This window comes from Colias croceus, chromosome 27, assembly GCF_905220415.1.
Source record: "Colias croceus chromosome 27, ilColCroc2.1".
Lineage (NCBI taxonomy): Eukaryota > Metazoa > Arthropoda > Insecta > Lepidoptera > Pieridae > Colias > Colias croceus.
The window spans coordinates 4,271,397-4,295,507 of record NC_059563.1 but is presented as its reverse complement, the minus strand read 5'-3'; the positions used below and the strand labels follow the sequence as shown (position 1 = coordinate 4,295,507).

The following is a 24,111-nucleotide window of genomic DNA, read 5'->3' as shown; positions in this document are numbered from 1 at the left end:
ATACTTTATTGGACGGGTGACTGAGTTTTACCCAAAGATTGAAAAATCGACCCTAATTCGAATTAAACTTATAACAGTGCTGTTACTTTAAGGCACCATTTAGCTTACTATTGGGTTGCATTACACAGTATGAGACAATTTAAAAGAATATTTAATTTAGAGAAATTAAATGTTGATGAAAAATGTTCTAATGACTGCCATTTTAATTATTGTCTGTTAAAAACAAATGTTATCTTTTTAAGTAAAATGTCGGATTTGCAAAAAAAATGTTGTTTTATTTAATATAAAAAATAACTTTATTTTAGCGTTTTAAAAGTGCTCATCTTCAGCAGCATTTCAATCCGTTTATTTCTATATATTATAGGTGTCACAAAAATAAAACGGTCATCAACATAATATGAAAAATGGTATTTATAAAAAATAGGTAGGTATTTCATACAAACAATCATACAATATTTTGATTATTACAATTAACATACATAATTTTTTATGGACAAACTCAAATAAAACCAGAAACACAAAGTTGTGTATACAAATAGGTACTGATTTATTTTGACATCATTCTCATTTCATCATCATTTTGAACACAAAAGTATCCACTAATATCTAGTCAGTTGACGAACAAAATAGAAAAAATTACAATACAAACTATAAAATATATGTTGATAGATGTTACAGTAACTAAATATATACACAATTGTGTATTATAAAATACATACACAATCTAATGAAACAATCATGACGATGCATACAGTCAATATGTATTACATTATTATAATAATATGTACATCTAGGATATAATAACAATCATTCAATCATCTCTTACACGCGCACACATACCGCGAACTAGATAACGTGTCGTAATATTGTACAATGGGGTTGAATGAAAGGATAACAAATGCCACAACTGACACAAAGGCACTTATTTATATACTCAAAGGGCGCCGCTAACTGCAAAGCAACAGAATACTGTATGACTAAGAATTCCGCCTAGTGTCAACCAATGCTATGAGTAAAAAATCTGGAATTTACATCATAACATAACAAGCAATTGTCCTATTTATGGAAAGATTATTGTCTAGGGAAATTGAATCATAATGGCAAACACAACCAAATCCATTCATTCATCAGGAACATTCTAATCATCATTCAGGAACCATTCAAATCAAGTACAAAAAGATGATGCATTATCAATTACGCCTCCCTTTTCGAACGTGGATAATTTTGCCTGGGAGTTGTTGGGCGGTATGCCAAACCTTCCAACAATCCCCAAAGCACATAGCCTCGTCGCAGGTTTCGCATTTCAAATGCACCATCTTTCGTGTACCATTGCGAAGACAAATGTGACAACGCATTCTCTTATTAGAGGCGAGGTATTCGGGTACGTGCATGATGTCCCTTCTTAGCCTCGTATTTTCCTCTACAGGCACTACAATCTCCCGTGACGGGCGGCGATGAGCCGTCACGAGGGCTGAGGCGAGCTGTTCGCGGAATTTACGATGCGTAAGCAAAGCCATATTTCGACGACCCAAAGAACTCAACAATAATATGAGCGCGTTGTGCACACTGACGTTCAGCAGCCTTTTAAACATTTTCATGTACCATTTCAAACATCTCTTTCGCTCCAACAAATACATAGAGAGTTTTTGATCTTTCAGATCAACACCTCCCATAGTATTGTTGTAATCTCTCACAACTACGGGCTTTACAAGCTCGCGTCCAGCCTTTCGACTTACATAGGTTTCGTCGGTGTGGTAGGTGGAGATCATAGTGACCACTTTGGAGTCTTTCCATGCAATGCATGAAACGTCACCAGAGTGACGACTCACGATCGTACCCTTGGCCACATTCTTCGGAACCTTAGCAATCTCCTCTGGTACGTGTTCGCGATTAGGGCGCAATGTCCCCAGACAATCAAATCCCAAAGTTTTAAGGTACCGTGCCAACGATGGGCAATTATAATAATTATCCATCGTAACACAGTGTCCTCTCCGATCGAGACCTTTCAATAAATCGAGTACCACTTGGGTACTCTTGCCAGCTAAATCAACACTAAGAGCCACATTGCTGCGTTCAGAATTCTTCCCAGTGTAAATATCAAACCTGTACATATATCCAGTTTTAGACTCGCAAAGTTCAAAAGATTTAATACCAAATCGCGCGGCCTTTGATCTTATAGCTTGAGCCCAGGACAAGCGGCCCTTGTATAAGGTCAATGACTCGTCAATAGCTATATCTTGATTTAAATTGTACAAACACTCGAATTTTGAATTTAAATGGGAAATAACTGGTGCGAGTTTCCGCAACTTTGCTGAAAGCTGTATTCCTCCACTTAACGGCAAATCCTGACTCACATCAGAATTGTCCGTAAAATGCAGAAATTTGCTTAGCAATATGAAGCGGTTGTATGTCATCAACTGTCTGAACTTTGGCATTTCCAGATAGCTGTTGACCTTCCAATATTCATGCTGAGAAGTACGCGGATCAATCCCCATGAATATATAAATAGCAAAAAGCAAATACAACTCGTCTACATCGGTGTCAACCCAACGATGTAAACGAGATGATGCTTTCAAAGTGCCAGCTGCAGTTTCAGCATCGACAACTTGCTTAGCATATCTATTGGTTTCCTTACAGATAAGCTCCATGATGTCTCTACTCCAGATATCTGTAAAGGCTTCATAGGGCGTATCGTAGTCTTTGATAGCTCCTGGGGTTGGCCCTGAAAAGGTTTCAGGCACACCACCAAAGCTATCAAAGTTTGCTTGCCAATGGAAAACAGTAGACGTGCCAACCCAGTTGTCGACAGCTTCATCCATTGCCCTTTCCACCGATTGTACAATTTTACGAACACGATCATCCAATTCGTCGTCGTCCGGGATATTTCGAGTCATACCGCCGGAAGCAATGAGTTCGTCGACATCGAATTCATCATCGAAATCGGAATCGAACTCACTGCCTTCGGTTTCCCGTATTCTAGTGTGCATAGGAACCGTAGTACCTGATGTTGATGGCACAGGGTCGGGCACACTAGACGACGGTGGTATACACCCGGAAGTGCCTGGCGACGGCAACTCACACACCCACTTCCGCACATGCTCCATTTGCTCCGGATCCTCCAGCGCAGCCTCATCCTCTTCCTGGTCCATTCCGCAGGCGGCTGTCCTCTCGACTGAGGTGAAACTAATAAAAAAAAATACAATAAATAAAGAGTGTGTGTACTTATGTACACGCGTTAGAAGTTATACTTCTTTGGCGTATGGAAAAAATACTAGAATATACAACTTGAACATAGTTATCAATTTTTAATACCACCTAGAACTACCTTCATGCTGTTAAATTTAAGTGACGGTGTGCGCGCGCATCGTGAAAATTCACTCTCAACATTTTTCTCCATCGCGCCTAAAGAAGTATAACTTCAAAAAGTATAATTCAGTAATCGATACATATTTTAACTTTAACCGGTGGTAGGTTTCCTGTACTTGGCCGTCTAGGTAGGTACCACCGCAGTGCCAGTTATTTTACCGTGAAAAAGAAGTGTTTTAATCACTTCTGGGTTTCGGCGAAAGGGCACTATATGCTAGTGTAGTTACTATGTGGCGGTTGCAGGACTTAGTCCGATAGTAATTACCTCCTGTCCATGGTTGGTCGTGGCGCTTACCATCAGGTGCACGATCTGCTGGTCCCGTTACATAGTGGCATAAAAAAAAACCTCCCAACTAAAAATTATTAATTAAACTTACTGAATGGACTCTTCGACGACACGTTTTCTTTTGAGAGATTGCCTGGGAGTGCACGTTCTTATTACAGGTTCTGTAATTCGAATGGAGCCCCCAGGGGCCCTTGTCGTCTCAAAGGCCTGATTAGGCGGTGGTGGCGGTGGCAGAGAAGAGCTAAAACAAAATTTATACAGATTTAATAAAATAAAAAAAAACTCAAGCCATTGTGGCTATTTCATAATATACCTAATACTATTTGAATAGTTAATATTCAGTACTGTACCACACCCCGGACACTCCATACAAAATTATCGTTTTGACAGTCACACTGTAGAGACTGCAAATGTGTGTGTTAACGCTTTATGGTTGGCACATTTGTGACTAGCGTAAAAAAAAATTCGCGTTTTTCTGATGAAATACATCCGTAAACAGCACAATATCTAACCATTTTCTACGAAAAACGATAATCACAAATCCAAAATAATAAAATTACTTTAAGTCAATTTGATTAATGTTGTCAATCTTCGTTGCGTATCGTCCTTGCAGACAAATACGGACCATTTTCAGGCTGATCGTGCGGGGTGAGGTAAGTGTTTAATTTTGGCGGGAGGTGGAGAGTGTCCGTTCTGTAGCGTTTAGCTACTATTATGTATTCTGTGACTGTACTCACACGAGAGCAGGTTGGCAGAGCACCGGCTCGCGCTCAGACCCTCATCAGAAGGGACCGGTGTCACTGAACGTGACCTTGACATTATTTTCCTTAACCCGTTGTGGGTACTGCTCATAGCCGGCACCGATCCCGATAGTGTCGAGGTAGTTCACAAAATCTAGCTTTTTTATGATTACTGAGTTTGAAAATTGTATTTACCCTATTGTTCTATAATTATATGCCATGTATGATATATTTTTGGAAAGAAGAAGAAACTAGTTATAGCATAAAAATGTAATCATGACGATATATTATTTCTATAGAAATTGATTTTATTTTGTTTTAATTTTAATTGCTTACATACTAACACTCACATGATAATGCTGAGTTATCAAATGATCATATTCACGTTTTCATATCACTACACGATTGTCAAATACATTCACTTATATTTTCACACATTAACCCCAATGGGTTGGGGCTCAATAGCCCCAAGCGGCCCGATCGGTCCACGACACAATAGATTTTCTATTGTGTCTGTGATTCCGGGGCCTGAGTTATTAACACAACGTATTTCACTACGAATAATAACAAATCTCCATTATTTACAAACAAGATAAAAAACGCCATTTTGCGTCCCAAAATATATTGCGCACTGACAAGTTGAGACACTTTTTAACTGAGTATTCTTCAAATATCCCTAAAACCAATATCATAAACGTATTCTACGTAAAATTTCCAGTAATATACGTCTCAATTATCAATCACCTTTCTATTCCTCTCGGCATAATTCACAATTCAAATATTCGTTTCACCAAGACAACCATCACACACTACGCTCGATGACGCAACTCAAGTATGATTCACTTTTTTTATTTATTTTGTGGTTCTTTGACTGCGCGGGCGAAGCCGCGGGCGGAAAGCTAGTGCTAAATATGTATGATATATTATTGTTCAGACTTCCCTAAATCTATGTGTAATATATTATATTGAATTCTTGGGCACAATAATTATTTATTAAAGTAAAAAAAACTAAAAACATTTACCTGATAACAAACTTGATCCTCTTGTCGAGTTTGGCTCCGAGCATCACTTGGTCTTCAGTCACTTCTGGCACCTCACCTGTTGTCATTATAATTTGTATTATATTATTAATAATTATTATTGCTATTAGTAATGCCTCCTCTACATTACTCGAAGTTGAACGAGGTTAGACGAATAGAATAATGTAGAGAGGCAGTTCGGCTTACTTCATCCCACTTTACCTCACCTCGGCCGACTTCCGTTTGTTGTCGGTTTTTGTGCCCGAGTCAAAGGGCACGAAGTTACTCGAAGTGCGTTCTGAATATGAACGAATGCGCTCCTCGCGAAGTTTTGTAGAAGAAGTGTAGAGGAGGCATAACAGCGTGTTGTTATTTATTTATTAACACTTTATTGTACTGGCATACAAATAAATCCTTAAAATTAAAACTTATAACTAGTCCAGCACAGAAGGCGGCCTTATCACTTAACAGTGATCTCTTCCAGGCAACCTACTGTGTGGAGTAATATTATGAAAAAGGAGGTAGGTAGTAAGTACAAAAAAAAGAAGTTGTTTTTTATGTTATGAAAAATGTTGCAATAATATTTCATATGAAAGCAGACAAAATTGCGTAGGTCATCTAGGTAATTTCAGTATAAGTAGTTATCAACGAAGCTTTTACATGTAGATTGTATTTGATGTAATCAAATCGGTTTTTGTTACTGCCAAATAAATAATTTATTACTATTATTCACACCTGGCATAGATACAGCTATACTAAATCCAATAAAATACTACATCCACAAATTATATGACAATATTTAGAGCCGATTTTTCAATCCTTGGTTAAAATTTATCTGTTCAATAAGGTATTACACGAACATATTAAAATGTCACCTGTAAAATACTTTATTGGACGGATAAATTTTAACCAAGGATTGAAAAATCAGCCCGTAATAACTCAGGCCTCAGAATCACAGACACAATAGAAAATCTATTGTGTCGTGGACCGATCTGGCCGCTCGGGGCTCAATGGGTTAAAAGAATAAATGTACAAACTGGTTTCTTCCTTATTCTCGCTGTCAGCTGTACTGTCATCTGCTTCCGCTGGTTCGGTCTTCACTTCCACCGCTTCCTCAGCATTGTCTTCAGTTTTTACACCATTTTCCTGAATATTAAAGGGAAATTAGTTTCAATGTTATTTAAAACTATTTTGGGGAAAATCTTTGTATCTACACTAATATTATGAAGCTGAAGAGTTTCTTTGTTTGTTTGAACGTGCTAATCTCAGGAACTACTGGTCCGATTTGAAAAATTCTTTCAGTGTTAGATAGCCTATAATAATAAACTTAGAAATACTGCAGCCTCAATTCAACCCGCCCTATTAAAAAAATAACTGCCATCAATATTTCAAGGTTTGAAGTCAAAGTTTCAAATTATTACTATAATAGGAGTAGCAGCCAGTCTTGATGATGACGTTCTTCTAGTAGTTCTGGGAGCTGGTTTGCAACGAGTGGGAGGCTCGTCGGCATCCTCTGTTGAAGTATCTAAAATTGATGTGTCGGGAAGGTCTGAAACAAAAACATACATATAGATATCTCAAAATGTATCAATGCATGTGAACACCATTGATATGCTATGCTATGTCTATATCTGACTAATGAAACAAAAATCACACATAGTTTTATCATTCTCAAGTGTGAAAAAACTGTGAACTACTTTAAGTACCTACTTATAAAATTTGTAATTTTTCACCATGAGCATTTATCACTAACTAGATTTATAAAGATTGAGGTATTGAATTGAGGTGTAAAATTGTAAATATAAAAAAAATGCTTATACATGAGTAAACAAACAATTGATTTTATAACTACAAGTACAAACATATTACAAGGAAACAAATTTAAAATTGATATATTATATTAGATCTTAATGATTTCCTCAGTGTCATGTTTTATTATTTAAATTGAACATCAAAATATGTACCCGCTAGTGCCCGCTACAATGTAAACGTACCTACGTAAACGTACCTAATCAATTCGCTTTTCGAATGGGTTAGGTACGTTTATAATTTTGACAGGTTTTGGGAATTGGGAAGCGTACCTAACCACTAAAACATGGAGGCGGCGTCATTTTACACGTGCTCAGATTGATTTATAGTTTAAATAATATCGAAACATTGCATGGTATTTCTTTAGAAATTTGCGGCACGAATTAAGGGGGGGTAGGGGAGGGAAAGGGAGGGGGGAGGTAAGGGGTGACCCCCTGTGAAGTGGGGGGGTGCGGAAACCCCCCCTTCTATTTTTTTTTTGAATTTATATTTATACTAGCTTACCGCCCGCGGCTTCGCCCGCTTTGTCTAAAACCTAATAAATTATATACTAAAACCTTCCTCTTGAATCACTCTATCTATTTCAAAAAACCGCATCATAATCCGTTGCATAGTTTTAAAGATTTAAGCATACAAAGGGACATAGGCAAATAGGGACAGAAAAAGCGACTTTGTTTTGTACTATGTAGTGAAATGTAGTTAGAAATACATATACTGAAGATTATGGGCTTTCTTGACTGCTCCGGCGCTGCAGAACGTGGCGCTTGCCCCCGTGTACCTCGTTGCAGACAGGAGTCTTCACTCGCCTTCGTAGCTTCGGCTTTTTGGTCGCCTTTGGCGACCAGCCTCAGCCACTCCGGCTCGCTTGACTCTGCCTGCTCCTCAGCACACGCGGGCGCCACGCTCCTCCGCGCCTCCGACTTTTTTAATACACTCTAGTGTATGACAGACAAGTACCACGTGGAGTCGGCGTGGACAGATTCGGTTCTGTTACTAACAATTTGTGTGCAATGTACATACAATAAAAAAAAACGTTTTTTTAATAATTATACATGTTTGATACAATTTACAAGGGCAATGAATGGATCAATTTTATTTTTTTCCAATCAGCGTCTCCACATATTATATTCTTTAATAATATCATCGAAGTTTGGGTGGTTATAGTTTAAAAAATCTCTATACAACACGCCACTGGGACTCAATTCTTTGAGTATGAGTCCCATCAGGGGCAACAAATGCAAATGGGTTGTCTGGGTCTGAGTGATTAACTTTTTTTAAAACATACCCATGTTGCCCCAATTATATACTACTCGCCAATAATCCGTATGAATTGTTGTCCCTCAGCAACATGCTTTTGAATGAACTATGAAGGAACTATGGTTTTTAATGTACATTTTGACATTTGTTATCTCTTTCAAACACAATTCTTGTAGGTAGTTTTGTCAATGCAACTCAAACAATTTTGAACTTAACCTCAAAAATTAAAATTAAGATTTCTCTGTAATTACAAGTTTCCGCACGAAAAGCCGCTAATGTATGTTTCGGGGCATTATTATCGATCGAAAAAAATTAAAATTACGCCGAAATTCGTGCCGCAAGTTTCTAAAGCCAACCCCATTGCATTATTATTACTTACGATAAATATACAATTTAATGCTTACTTTTTCCTGATTTAGCTTCGAGCGCCTTTTTTAACCTTTCCACTAATGCCGGCTTGTTGCCCTTAGTGTCTAACACAGAGCAAGTAATATAGGAAGAGACGGCACTCAGTACTTCGATTTCGAGCTCACGCACACATATGCATGCTTTGGCCAAGGGAGAATCTTATATACCAACATAAGCTCACTTACGTCAAAAATGACACACATTGCTGCCAACCTAACATTTCAAACTTGACGTATAGTGATGTACCTATATTAGTAGTACTATCGATAAAACTTTATATCGATATCGATAAAATTATCGATGCTTTCTGTCAGTAACATCACTACTATTTATCCTCATTCAGGGGTATTAAAAATAAAACTTCATCTCTATAGATCAATAACTTTATTCATTATCAACAGAAAAATAAATTATTCTTACATTTTTACGAAATCTTAAATTTATTGGCATGTCTTAATCCGGCTTGATATTAAGTAAGTATGAGAATACAATTGGATTTACATTTTATACATTTACGTAGAATATTTTGCGGGATTTCTGAATTGGCGATTGTATAATCTCGTTCTGAATTTCGATACCTTATACCTTTGCCGTGCGCATAGCCATATTGAAAATATAGCAATTAAGAACCATTGTTTTCTTTGTATATATCTCCTCTCCAACAGATTTTACGGCGAAAACATGTATTAGAGGAATTTTCTCAAAAATTATGACACAATATTTTTATGATTTCTAAAAAATCAATACTTTTAATGTATTAATAGTTCAAAGTCTAATTCATTACGTGTTCATCTTATGTAACGGTATTTCATTTTTTTAAAAGCATTCTGAATTAGACTTCGAGGTATTATGCGATACAACTAACAATAGGAACGTAATTTTTTACTAACTGTATCATCATTATTTTGTCAGGGTTTACATAAATATTTTTAATTACATAATTATTATATTTAATATCAACAGTTACGACGGTTAGGCTTTTAAGTAGAGTATTGTTAGTAGGATCGTAAAGTACCTACTTGAAAAAATCACATAAATTTTAGGCATTTTATCTCTAGTTTCTTACTATAAATAAATAAATAAATAAAATATGAGTTAATTTTAACCTCCTAAAATTTATATCTTTTTCGAGCGCCTCAAAGCCACCCAATACTTTTAAATGAAAATGTTTTATGACAGATAACTTCATTACAAGTATCACCACTGTGTTATTAATTTATAATAGGTTTCGCGATTTGTATAATTATCTAATACATATTTTAAGTTAACGTTTAAAATGAAATAAAATTGTAATATATTATTTTACATTTTTAATTATATTTTCAAGAAGATAGCTAATATTTTTTTATGATTTTAGTTGCAGTTTTTTGGTAACCAGTACTTCAAAAGGATCTATCGGAAAGGATCCATCGGAATAGATTCAGCAGTATTTGAAAAAAATATTATAAAAAATAATAATAATTATAATGATGATTTAAACGTAATTTGTTACATACGTACAAATTAAGTTTATTATTTTTGTAGGTATTAAATTAAATTACACGACAGTGTATTGTGTGACTTTGACGCGCTCCTACAATAAAAGTAACTATTATATTGTTTAACAATATAAATCAATCACACAATTTAAAGAAAATTCCTCCAATTTTATATTTAAAAAAAAATCCCAAAATATATGTTATTACCCTTTCATAAGTAAAGTGAATAGTTTTTATGTGAAGTGCCCGAAAGTCTAATACAAAAGGCGTTTTGGATATATGAGAACACGTCGAATTTAGTTCTTTATCCAAAACACATGATGATTTAAACTTTGGGGCGCTCGTGCGTGAAAATTTATAAAAAAAAATTCCAATTTTTTTTTACTTTACATTTCAGTTATTTGTCTATATAGATGTTTTCACCGTATAATGAGAAGAGTACGAGATATTTTAATTAAAAGTGTACTTTTAATAACCGAATTAAAAAACTTATTTATCTCATTATTTTACGTGGAAATCATCTATATAGATAAAACAATCGTATTAACAATAACATAAAAAACTAGAGAAATTTCCTAAAATGTATGTCATTACCCTTTGATACTTATGTAAAGTGCACCAAAGTCAAACACAAAATGTGTTTTGGATATGAGAGCACGTCGAAATTAGTTCTTTATCTACCAAACACACGATGCATTAAACTTTGAGGCGCTCGTGCGTTAAAAATTACTAAAATTTTGGGAAATTTCTCGTTTTACATTTCAGTTCTTTGCATATATAGATGTTTTCACCGTATAATGAGAAGAGTACGAGATATTTTAATTAAAAGTGTACTTTTAATAACCGAATTAAAAAACTTATTTATCTCATTATTTTACGTGGAAATCATCTATATAGATAAAACAATCGTATTAACAATAACATAAAAAACTAGAGAAATTTCCTAAAATGTATGTCATTACCCTTTGATACTTATGTAAAGTGCACCAAAGTCAAACACAAAATGTGTTTTGGATATGAGAGCACGTCGAAATTAGTTCTTTATCTACCAAACACACGATGCATTAAACTTTGAGGCGCTCGTGCGTTAAAAATTACTAAAATTTTGGGAAATTTCTCGTTTTACATTTCAGTTCTTTGCATATATAGATGTTTTCACCGTATAATGAGAAGAGTACGAGATATTTTAATTAAAAGTGTACTTTTAATAACCGAATTAAAAAACTTATTTATCTCATTATTTTACGTGGAAATCATCTATATAGATAAAACAATCGTATTAACAATAACATAAAAAACTAGAGAAATTTCCTAAAATGTATGTCATTACCCTTTGATACTTATGTAAAGTGAATAGTTTTAAGGTAAAGTGCCCCAAAGGCAAACACACGATGTATTAAACTTTGAAGCGCTATTGTGTTAAAAATTACTAAAACTTTGGGAAATTTCTCTTGTTTTACATTTCAATTCTTTGCATATAAATATAATATTTTCACCGTAAAATAAGGAGACAAGATATTTTCAATAAAATGTGCGAATAAAAAAAAATTAATTACCTCATTATTTTACATGAAAATTATCTATATATTGCATGTAATAAAAAAAAAACTAGAGAAAACTTTAAATAAATTTATGTTAAGTTTTAACATCATAAGTTTAAAAAATTACATTGAAGTTCTTAAACTTTCCCTAGTTTAATTTTTATTTCATTTATACATGTGAGCACAGTAAAATACGTAGAAGTAGAGATATACACAAGAAATGGTCTTAAGACGCCACATTTCCAATATAGCAGCGTGCACGGCAAAGAAACGAGGTACCGAAATTCAACCCGTAGATAGAAAATTTTCTAGGTAAAATCTCTTTTGACGACCAAACAGACTCTACTTATTGGCTTCCATTCTTTGCTGTTGCATTAATTTTTTTTTAGCTGCTAATTCACTTTCAGTTACTTTATATTGATCATTTATGATTTTGCAAGTCTTTCTTATAAAAAGACTGCTGAGGCTCCGTATTAAATTTTCTGTCACTTCAACATAATGTTTTTGGCAACGGAGCCATGCAAAATCACAGTTAATGTTCAACTGCAAACAGCATTCTTGCCCAATATTTAACTTGTGTATCCTATTAGAAAGTGTGGCTTCATAATATTTTTTTGCATCATTCACACATTGGCATAATTTTTTAGATGGATATGTTAATGTTCTTTTATTCTGCCACCACTCTCTAAAGGATACATAATTATATAAGTTGTCATCCTTAGGATCATCTATGGACAAAAACTGTTTGCAGTTAATACAAGTACTTTTATTTAATAATTTTGCAGCTAAATAACCACTGACATAGACAACTGGTTGGTCTTCAAATGAGTACAAATCCAATTCGTATTCCTCTATTGTAGGATCTTCGGGAAGTGACAACACAGGGTAAGAAATGTCACTAGAATAGTATCCAATTTCAATTTCTTCCAATAGATTTGCTGGCTTAGCTGATTTGCTGTCTTCTTTTCTACTTAATCGATTTAATTCCACAAAAGTCATAAAAAGTTCATTTGAATCTGCTTCACAATTAGAACCGCGGCTATGTGGACCTGTTAAACCACTTATTATACAGGATTTTAACGCCGCGGTAAAGTGTGAGCATGTTGGATTTTTATTTGTTACACTGTGTTGTCGAATGTTGCCAAACAAATTTTCCAGTGAGTCCTGGTTTAATTGCCTTAAATTTAAATATTTAAACCCAGCTTTATTCAAAAGACTCCAAATATCTTTTAAAGAGTTTAAAGATATTTGAAATCCTTTGATGCAACGAACATTCTTAGACTCTTTGAATGTTGTTGCATTTATGAACTTTAGGGTTTGCATTATTTTTAAATAATAATTCCAGGACGCAACATGATTTGTTTTTTCGGAAACATTCTCCCGAATACCCTTTTTAATATCTTTGGATGAAGCAGGGCCATTGGTACAATCAAATAATTTATCTAATTGTTCTATAACATATGCAGTTTCACCAATGGCTTCTGCATTGTCATCCCTCCATGCCATCATTTTAAGTACTGCTGCCATTGTATTGCTTAAAGCATGTGCTGCATACTTTACTTTCATTTTTATTTTGAAATTTGGGTTTACGACCAATGGAGTCAATTTATTAAAATTTAAAAAACTTCTATTTCTCTCCTCAGCTTTTTTTAAATGACTCCATTGGCCTAATTTTTCATTAAATTTAATTAAACCAGCATTATAAAAATTGTTACGGAGGGATTTGAATAAATGAGGTATATCATATATTATGTAAATTTTTTCTCCCTCCGTTATGAAATAATTTTTTTCCCGATCCAGATTGCATAAATGCTTTAATAAATTTATGGCTCCTACATTTGTAGGGCCTTGGTCGCATACAACTGTCACTACTTTGAAACCTGTCTCGGTAATTTTTTTTTATAACTGTTTTTATAATGCTGGCTAACTTTTGGGAGGATATTGTCCCTTCCACAAAATAATGGCCAATTGGCTGTTTGAATTTGAACCTTAGGCCCTGGATCATGAATACAAGGGCATGGTCTGCCAACTGATTGGTTCTTTCCATGTCCTCTCCAGGGCCATGGTCAACAAAACCTTCCACCTTATCTTCAAATTCATTATAAATTAAACGCTTTTTTAGCGCAATTTCGTCAAACAAAATTGCACAATATTTATCTTGATCTTCTAATTGTGTAGTTTTATGTGTAAGGTTATTTAAAATATTATCATATATCCCTGGTTGTATATGAAGTTCTTTCAACATTCTCTGCAAAGTTCTTTCACTTGGTAGAGGGAGAACTTTTTGCATATACCTATATGCTTTTGGAGATCTCTTATAGATTGCTAATGATGTTATTTTATTTTTTAAGCCCCAACGCTTGCCATGTGGTCTCTTCTTTTGATTTGTTAATGCATTCATTACAATTGACTTTAGTACATCCGAATCAATTTTATCAAGATTCAAAGATGAAGATGCCAATTTTTTTACTGTAACCTTTGTATTTTGTAATTTTTTTAGCAAGCGTTTTTCCCTTTCTGTCAAATGCCGGGTAATATCTGAAAAGGGATAAAAAACTAATCATTTTTATATAAAAAAAAGAGGAATGCTTATGATGAAAATCTATATACCAAAAATAAAATTGGAGTGTCTGTTTTTAATATTAAAATAACCACTATTTACTTAATGCATATGGATATATGCACGGTACATATACCAAAATAGTAATTTTTTAAATTTTTGCTTGTCTGTCTGTCTGTCTGTTTGTTCCGGCTAATTTCTGGAGCAGCTTCACCGATTTTAATGGAACCCACTGACAGATAGCTGATGTTTTAAGGAGTAAGGAGTAAGACTATTTTTATACTGATATTCCAACAGGAACTTAAGGATTAAAAGGAAAATTCATTTATTTACATGGATGAAACTGCAGGATGCAACTATTAATAAAATATGAACAATTTACCTTTTGTTTTATTGCAGCTTTTTAACCTCTTATAATTCTGAACCAAAACTGTAGCTTCTGGCATTTCAAAAGCAGTTTGAACTGAAATCAATTAATGGATATGTTTCAAAAACTATTTTGAGGATTATGATGTTAACATGTTATAAGTGTGAAGTACAATGACATAATCTCAAATTCAAACTCTTTAATTATTTATCAAAATTAGTAGTGAGTACAGATGATTTACATACTCAAAGATTTTAAATTTATTCAAAATTATTTATTATATTAATTATGTACTTACTCTTATCATATCATAATAGTATGTACAAACAAACTCAAACTCAAACTCAAACATTTATTTATTCAATTAGACTTCTTCGAGAAGCACTTTTGAAACGTCAATACATATTTTTATCATTTACCACCGATTCGGAAAGCAGTATCTATGGAGAAGAATCGGCAAGAAACTCCATAGTTGCTCTTTTAAATCATTTCAGTATTACAATTTAATTTTACAAAATATGTAAGTAACCGTACGTATATATTATCATAATATGCCAAAGAACTGTCCTGCGGTTCTCACGCGACAACCCTCCATGGGTTTTTATCTTCCATATATTCCTTAATGCTGTAATAGGCTCTCTGAACTAAGACGTTTTTTACATAATTCTTAAATTTAGCACTACTAAACTCTTTAATACTATGAGGAATTTTGTTGTAAAAAAGTATACCTTGACCCATAAATGAATTTTTAACTTTAGCTAACCGGTAAAATGGCATTTCAATTTTATTTCTGTTCCTTGTGCCATAACAGTGTCTATCTCCTACTCTTGTGTGTAAGTCTGCGTTTTTGTGTACATATAAAATATTATTAAATATATACTGTGATGGTACAGTGAGGATACCAGTATTCTTAAAGAGATCTCTTAGTGAGTCCCTAGCACGTAAATTATATATAGAGCGTATGGCTCTTTTCTGTAATATAAATATAGTTTCAATATCTGCAGCCCTGCCCCATAGAAGAATTCCATAGGACATAATGCTATGAAAGTAGCTAAAATAAACCAATCTAGCCGTGTCTACATCGGTGAGATGCCTTATTCTTCGAACTGCATATGCAGCTGAACTAAGCTTAGCAGCGGTGGCGGCAACATGGGCCCCCCATTGTAACTTCTCATCTAGTGTCAATCCAAGAAAAACAGTAGAATCCACAGGGTATAATACCTCCCCGTTTAAAATAATATCCCTTTTTACCTTTTTTACATTTGGAAGGATAAATTCTACACAATTTGTTTTTTTTGCATTTAATAATAAATTATTAGCAGTGAACCAATTGGATATGCGTAAAAGAGCAGAGTTTACTTCGTCAACGTTTGAGTCATGTCTATCCACATTAAATATTAATGAGGTATCATCTGCAAACAGTACTATTTCACACATATCCTGCAAATAATAAGGTAGGTCATTAATATATACTAAGAACAAAAACGGTCCTAAGATAGATCCCTGCGGAACACCTATGTTAATCGGCGCACCGCGAGATTTCTCTCCATTAACAACAACGGTTTGTACCCTGTTCTGAAGATATGAAGCTATGAGGTCCTGAGATAAACCTTTAATACCATAAAAATTTAGTTTCCGTAATAGAGTGGTATGTTCTACACAGTCAAAAGCCTTAGAAAGGTCACAGAATATCCCTAAAGCATTCTTTGAATTTTCCCATGCTTTATATATATGTGACAAAAGAGCTATTCCAGCATCAGTAGTAGAGCGCCCCTTTGTGAAACCAAACTGTTTGGCGTGCAGTAAACCATTTGATACAAAATGACTACATAATTGGTTTAAAATTAATTTCTCGAAGACTTTGCTCAAAGTTGGTAAAATGGAAATTGGCCTATAGTTATTACAGTCTTCCTGGTCACCACTTTTAAATAAAGGAATTACTTTACTTAACTTTAATAAATCAGGGAATATACCACAGTCACAACATTGATTAAATATAAACGCTAAGTGGTTGGCAATGTTTTCTATAATATTATTTACTAAATTTACAGACATTCCCCAGAGATCACATGTTTTTTTTAAGTTTAATGTTTTAAAAGTTTTAACAATTTCCTCTGCAGTCACATGTCGCAATTCAAATAATACATTACACTCAGCAACATGGTCCCTCAAGTAGGACTCCGCAAGCGCTGATGACGAATTTAATTTTTCGGTAATACTAACAGGGACACTACTAAAAAAATCTTCAAAAGCAAGCGCAACATCAGCACTTTTGTCAATGACCCTACCAGCATTAACAAGTTTTATGGTACTATTTGATTGGCTTTTGCCCATTTCACCATTAATAATTGACCAAACCGTTTTAACTTTGTTATCAGAGTTGCGTATTTTATCTCTGACATACAAGCACTTGGCAGTGAAACAAACTTTTTTAAAAGTTTTTGAATAATTTCTAACATAACTAAGAAATGACATGTCTTTGTTATATTGCTTCATGCCATATAACTCATATAAAACATTCCTGCATCTGTGTATACTAGGTGTTGCCCATTGGCTAAATGGTAAATCCTTGGTAATACTTAAAGATTTAACTTTAAAGATTTTTTCAAACTCATTATGAATTAAATTAAAAAGATTTGTAAACATTTCACAAGGATGTACAAGGATACAACAGTAACATGTGCAAAGAATGTATACAGATATATAGATAATAAAAAAAATACCTGTATTCCTTCTGAAAGTCAAATGTTCTGGTGCCTTTGAACTTGATGCAATAGGAATTAAGTCATCAGTTGACAAATTAATTATATTTGATGTAGCAGTATAATCTGAAATATATAAAATAAAACAGATCTTAAATTTGTATCAACACTGTAGTATTGAAAATCACATCAGGTAACAAAGTTGCTTTTGTGTCAGTTCAAGAGGAAGGTACCTGTTAGTAACAACATATTTATAAATTTCTAGCTGTGCCGCGCGATTTCACTCGCGTGGCTTTGCTCCTGTTGGTCTTAGTGTGATGATATATAGCCTATAGCCTACCTCGATAAATGGGCTATCTAACTCCAAAATAATTTTTCAAATCAGACCAGTAGTGCTCGAGATTAGCACATTCAAACAAACAAACTCTTCAGCTTTATAATATTAATAAGTATAGATAATATACCTATATAACTAAAGGAAAGACAGGTTATAGATATATAAATAATAATATAAAACCTTTATTCCTTTTCAAAGTCAAATGTTCTGATGCCTTAGAACTTGATGCCAGAGGAACAAAATCACTAATTGACACATTTACTACTGTTGATGTTGGAGTATGATCCGCAATGTACAAAATAAATTTATTTGTTGAATTGTTAATAATAAAACTTGATTTGGATTGTTTTCTAAATCAATTTGTATATCCTACACCTATTTTAAAAGTAAATCAATCATAAAATTACTTTTATTTTCTTAACACTAATGTATATTAGAATAGATATGTGGGTGTTTGTAAATCTTTTAAGAAATAGCTTCTAATTATTAACTGGGATAAGTATTAACTGCAATACCATACCATATACAGCATAAAAAAATATTAGAAAGTGTTTTATAGAAATCAAATTTTAACAACTGATATTTATAAACTACTAAAAAATAATCTTAGTTCAAAGTAATGTTTGGTGAGACATTGTATTTAGAATTTACAGAATATATTTTTTTACAATAACCATCAAGCACATTAGTGGAGTTGCAAGTTGAATTTAGTAGCTATTCCACTGATCAGTCATGAAATATAACAGATAAAAAATTTAATACATAGTTAATACACTACCATTATTCATTCATTTCCCCTCTTTTCCGTGTTAAAAAGGTTAAAAGTGTATATTTGGTATATAAAAATATGAGTACAGTCAAAGCTCATGTACAGTCAAATGTACTTTCATATATGTATTTACCTAAATAAAAATCATTTGTTATCCTTAGTAAACGCTTAGTAATGTCTACCTACTAAAAAACAAGTAAAAAGTGCCAAGCCAACAAATCTGAAGATAATACCTAATTAAATGGTAGGTAATTAATAAATATGTTTGGTCAAAAATTTCAACAAAACTGATTTCTGTATGTATTTTCTTCCTTATTTCGTCTCCTAGGAATGTATAACCCCATACAAATTACCATTCCATATTCACAGTTTCTCTATTCGCGGCACATTTACGGAACCTATTGCCCACGAGTAAAGAGCTTTTACTGTATAAGATCTCATCACAAATAGTATATTCGATAGACACGAATAATAAACCAGGCTTTGACAAAAAATAGACAAAAAAAAAATTACCTTCAACATTCTCTTTATCACTGAAGTTGGCATCTTTAGATAAAATACTACTTTGATTTTTTTGAATGTTGATGTTGGTGCACTCCATTAACGGACCTAGAAAAAAAATTAATAGAGAATATTACAAAAATAAATATTTAACTAAGGATGCTCTTTAACTACACTAATTAATAATATCATACCTGATTTTAGGACTTGTTTCTGCGGTTTATTGTAACTAAGATGTAAAGGAAAATCTTTCAGAATTTCATCTGTAAGTGGAAGGTGTGGTAAATTCATTGTTGGAATTGCAGATTTCTTCAAACGATTTCCTTTACTATTAAGAGAATCTTGAGAAAAGTGTGACCCACAAACAAACCTCCTTTCATTAAGATTTTCAATTGCCACATGTACAAGATCCTCATTACCAATAAATTTAACCCATAACCGACACCTGAAAAAACAGGAATGAGAATAGATTATTGTTGTTTATCCATTTAAAATAATAATAGACCAAATAAATGAAAGAATATTTTGAAAATTTGTGGGTGGGATGATAACAATGTACATTCGGGGTTCAGTTTTAGTTAAACTATAAACAACGAAGTCGGTAACTTACCGGTCTGGATCGAGTGGAAAGCGAAATAAAGAAACATTGGAATTTGGCATCCGCCTTTTGCCGCAAAGCACACATTTATGATTTAAATAAGACATCACAAATCACAATAATACCACACTTAAAATAGAGTCAATACCTCGCAAATATAGTTCTTACTCACAACACGATTCACTATGGGGGGAATTATCAACAAAACGGAGGAGCAGGCTCAACTCAACGTATTTGGGATAGTTAAATGTCCAGTGATTAGCCGAGTAAATAGAATTTTATGAAGTCGTGAACTGTAACCGCCAAGACAAACACAAAACTACTACGCCATTTTGAATTTGTAAACAATAAATCAAAATCAAGTTGTCTTTGCTTAACCATTGACAAGATATCGGAAAGGCCAACATTAGAAATATTTTTATTTTTTCTAAAAGTTGGCAGAACAGACTCTCCCTAAGGTCTTTGAAAAGTACAAAATAATTTGAACTCTATGTCAATTGAAAGAAGTTTAAAATTGCTTGATAATGGAAGCCTAACCAAAACGATGTTCTAAGTGTCGACCCACTGGTGTCTAATCCGAGGGCACCAAGCTCCGATCGTAGATCGAGCACTTTCATTTTAGCGGGATCCATGTTTAAAATAATTCTTAACAATTCTTATCTATTTCACTTAAATTAGTCAATTTTACACAATTTAACGCAATAACACACAATTACACAACAAAAATAGCATAACCCGCGAATATGCGACGTGCGAAAACTGCGAATAGAATAGGTACCTAAGCGCCAAGCTCTTTGGCGCCAAGTCAGGCAAGTTATCTTCAATATGGCGGCCAGTCACTTAGGGAGGGGATGTATTGGTTGGATTTAGCCACAGAGTATCAATCGTAACTTGTTCCTTATAGAAGTGGCGTGGAATAAAAATTAAGATAACTGAGTAATATAGTATACTAGCTGTTCCCTGCGGTTTCACCCGAATTGCTCCGCTCCTGTTGGTCTTAGCGTGATGATGTATAATATGATAAATGGGCTATCTAATCTAACACAGAAATAATTTTTCAAATCGGACCAGTAGTTCCCGAGATTAGCGCGTTCAAACAAACAAACAAACTCTTCAGCTTTATAATATGTATTAGTATAGATTATGGGTGCGACAGAAACCATGCACAGTAATCCCCTCCGCATCACACTCCACGTTACGTGCCACCTATTGTACGAAGTGATGCTATTTTTATTCATTAAAAAAATGGCCAGGCTTTGTTGTCTGTGTAGGTGTATTTAAAAATACTTTTCAGATGCATTTAATAAATTAAAATTCTATGATGATATAATAAATTACCAGGAAAAATAAAACTGCGAGTTGAAAACTGTTTACATACATTTTTATTCTTTTCAAAACTTCTATTGCCGATATATTTTTTTAGTTTACATTAATTAAGAAACCATTCAGTCGTTCATTGTTAGCACTTCAACCAGCAACTGTTATTATCACGTTCAACTCAATGTAGAATATCTACGAAAGTAGGTAAACATAATAAAAAAACTTTATCTACCGCTAAACCAAACGTCTATAAATTATACAATTCAAATTCATGCTTTTACTTTTAGTTAAAACCGCTCTCACAACATTACACAGTAGTAAATGCGAACTAAATATCTATAATCAGATAACAAAACTAATTGTTAAAATACAATGAGCATGTTATACTTTATAAAATTGCATGTTTTATGAAACTGTAACTTAAAATTATTTGTCATGTTAAAAGGAACGACAATGAAGAAAAATTTAGCCAAAATAAAATATTGTGGGTAATAACTAATAACGCAGTTTAGCGCCTTTTTACCAGCGACCATAGACAATAAAAAAAGTTTACAGCCCAATCTTTGGTTAGTTATTAACCGTTTTGTTTGCATTTCATAAATGTGTTTTACGATTAGGCCGCAATTGTCATAATTGCTTATTTACCCGCTTTAATACCGTGGCCTAAAAAGCTTAGAAAATAATGTAATGATCTAGTGACCGATGTACTCCAGGACATGTAGGTATGATCTAAATTATTTTAATAGAATATAAAACTTTAATTCATAATACATAATATATGAAACAGTGGCACGTTATTGTTGGGATATGTTTCCTTTGGGAGAAACTAATTAAATATCTATGATAAAGTATAGGTAATATACCAAAGAAATAGACGAATCATTTCTCATGGAAGTCATACACAAATTATACTATGCAAATATCTATACGTTTTTCATTCGGATAACTGCTTATGTTTCACACATAAATATATAAAAAAAAAAATTGGAAACGTAAAAATATTTATTAGAAAACGATATCTCTTAATAAACAATTATAAAGCCATTCTTTCGCCAGAATAATTAAGTAAGTACTAGATATTCTGGTTAATTAGCACTTAGCAGTTATAATTTTAAATAATCAAAATCATCCTTATTCTGAACATATTTTGTGCACAAATCGCACTTTTAAATTTAATTTCCGTATCTTTTTTTTATGAGTCCCAAATAGACCTTATTCAATATAACTTGTAACGTGACCAAAACGAGATAACATTTTTTAACATACGTTTAGTCTTATACCATACTAAATTTCCAATGAGTAAAGGCCTATTCTAACTAGAGCGGTATGCGCTACCGCCAAACTGGGTTGCGGAACAGTTTGAATAGGCCTTAATATAATAATTAAGACAATCGTTACATATCGTTAACTATTATAATAAATGAGGCTCATTCAATATTAAAACTATCCTCGTGAAAAACGTCATTTCACTGGCGCATTGTCAAGTAAATCTAATAAGTTATTCTATATTTACACCTAATCTATAGAACATCAATACTTTCAGAATCAGAATTGAGTGACCTATTATAATTTTTTCAGGTATGTATTTTCTATATATTTAGTCCCAAAAGTACTAGCATATATTTATTCCATCTCCGTTTCATTGAAATTGTCAATTTTTTTTGAAACAACTGCCTGAATAAGGAGCGTAATAATTTAAATTCTACAGCAAGTTTTTATGTTTTCATAGTGTTTGGTAGTCATTATACATATGCAATAATGACTCAGCGCGATACATAACACTAGAGCGCTCGCGCCTAAAATTTTCCTTGAGTGTACGCGTGGGTTACATATGTCACCCATTACGACGCACTTTTTTTTAACCGACTTCAAAAAAAGGAGGAGGTTATCAATTCGGCCGGTATATTTTTTTTTTTTTTTTTTTTTATGTATGTACACCGATTACTCCGAGGTTTCTGAACCGATTTACGTGATTCTTTTTTTGTTCGATGCGGAATGGTGTCGAATTGGTCCCATAAAAATTTTATTCGGCTAGGCCTAGTAGTTTTTATTTTATGAGCATTTTTGTCTGTACTCGATGACTTAATTTCAATGTAGCAAGTAACTTTGATTCACTTCCCGGTAACCGATTGAGCTGAAATTTTGTATACGAATGTAAATTGGATAGCGATGAAACATTATCATGACATGGAGCTGATCTGATGATGGAATCGGAAGGTGGCCATAGGAACTCAGTAATATATTGACTCAACTTTATCGAGTTTGGGCTCGTTTGATTCGTGTTGAAAAATACACTAAAAAGTATTAAATAAAAATAACTGCGTTAAAAACAACCGACTTCAAAAACGGAAAAGTAAGAAATAAAAAAGATTTGATATTATTAATTACTACATATTATTTTTATGTGCTATTTATTAAATAGGTTTGAAGTCGGTGCCAAACACTAAGCACTTAGTATTAAGCCCATGCACCGACATCAAACCTTTTTAATAAATAGCACATAAAAATAATATGTAGTAATTAATAATATCAAATCTTTTTTATTTCTTACTTTTCCGTTTTTGAAGTCGGTTGTTTTTAACGCAGTTATTTTTATTCATAAAAATCGTAGTTTAAAGAGTAAACGAAGTACTTATTTATGAATCAACTTTATTTTTAAGTGATGAAACAAAAAAAATATCAATATTTTCTCATTTTACTTAAATTATGAGCTAAACATAAACCTCTGTGAAAAGTAACTAATTTTTTACTTATTGTGATCAATCAGTTGTTTTTACTTTGGAAACTACAAATTTGATAAAAATAATCATCTAATTATACAGTTTAGGAATAATTTGTTCTTATCCAATAAAATTTTATTTTCAATAAAAAATAAGTATGTCCTAGCACTCGAATATGAGTATTTTATTTGGATTTAAGTTACGATTATATATTAATAATTTCTTAAAAGTATAAATTTATCATAAGAGCAGTAAAAAATAAAAGGGGTATACTTGATTTTCACTCGTAATTGTATGATTTCAAAAACTTCCTAGAACGCTCGCGCGGGGGAC

The 24,111-nt window shown here is 33.2% G+C and overlaps 1 protein-coding gene across 1 annotated transcript; it reads right to left on the bottom strand.

Annotated features, from left to right (window-relative positions):
• Positions 1-393: 393 nt before the first annotated feature.
• LOC123703863 lies at positions 394-20,542 on the bottom strand. Its single transcript, XM_045652042.1, has 9 exons — positions 19,751-20,542; positions 19,335-19,585; positions 19,153-19,248; positions 17,555-17,659; positions 6,833-6,960; positions 6,449-6,557; positions 5,415-5,490; positions 3,744-3,893; positions 394-3,183 (listed from the first exon to the last, which is right to left on the bottom strand). The coding sequence occupies exons 1-9, from the start codon at positions 19,843-19,845 to the stop codon at positions 1,191-1,193; spliced, it is 3,003 nt and encodes a 1,000-aa protein (XP_045507998.1). The 5' UTR covers positions 19,846-20,542; the 3' UTR covers positions 394-1,190.
• Between the last annotated feature and the right edge of the window lie 3,569 nt (positions 20,543-24,111).

What these genes read in the sequence shown, in the direction of transcription:
- LOC123703863 (XM_045652042.1), bottom strand. Translation starts at nt 19,845, where the DNA reads ATGTCTTATTTAAATCATAAATGTGTGCTTTGCGGCAAAAGGCGGATG. An exon ending in GACTTTCAGAAGGAATACAG is followed by an intron (nt 6,961 to 17,554) that starts GTATTTTTTTTA and finishes TTTTTGTTTCAG; the next exon opens with ACCTTCCCGACACATCAATT. An exon ending in AGGATCAAGTTTGTTATCAG is followed by an intron (nt 3,894 to 5,414) that starts GTAAATGTTTTT and finishes ATTTTGTTTTAG; the next exon opens with CTCTTCTCTGCCACCGCCAC.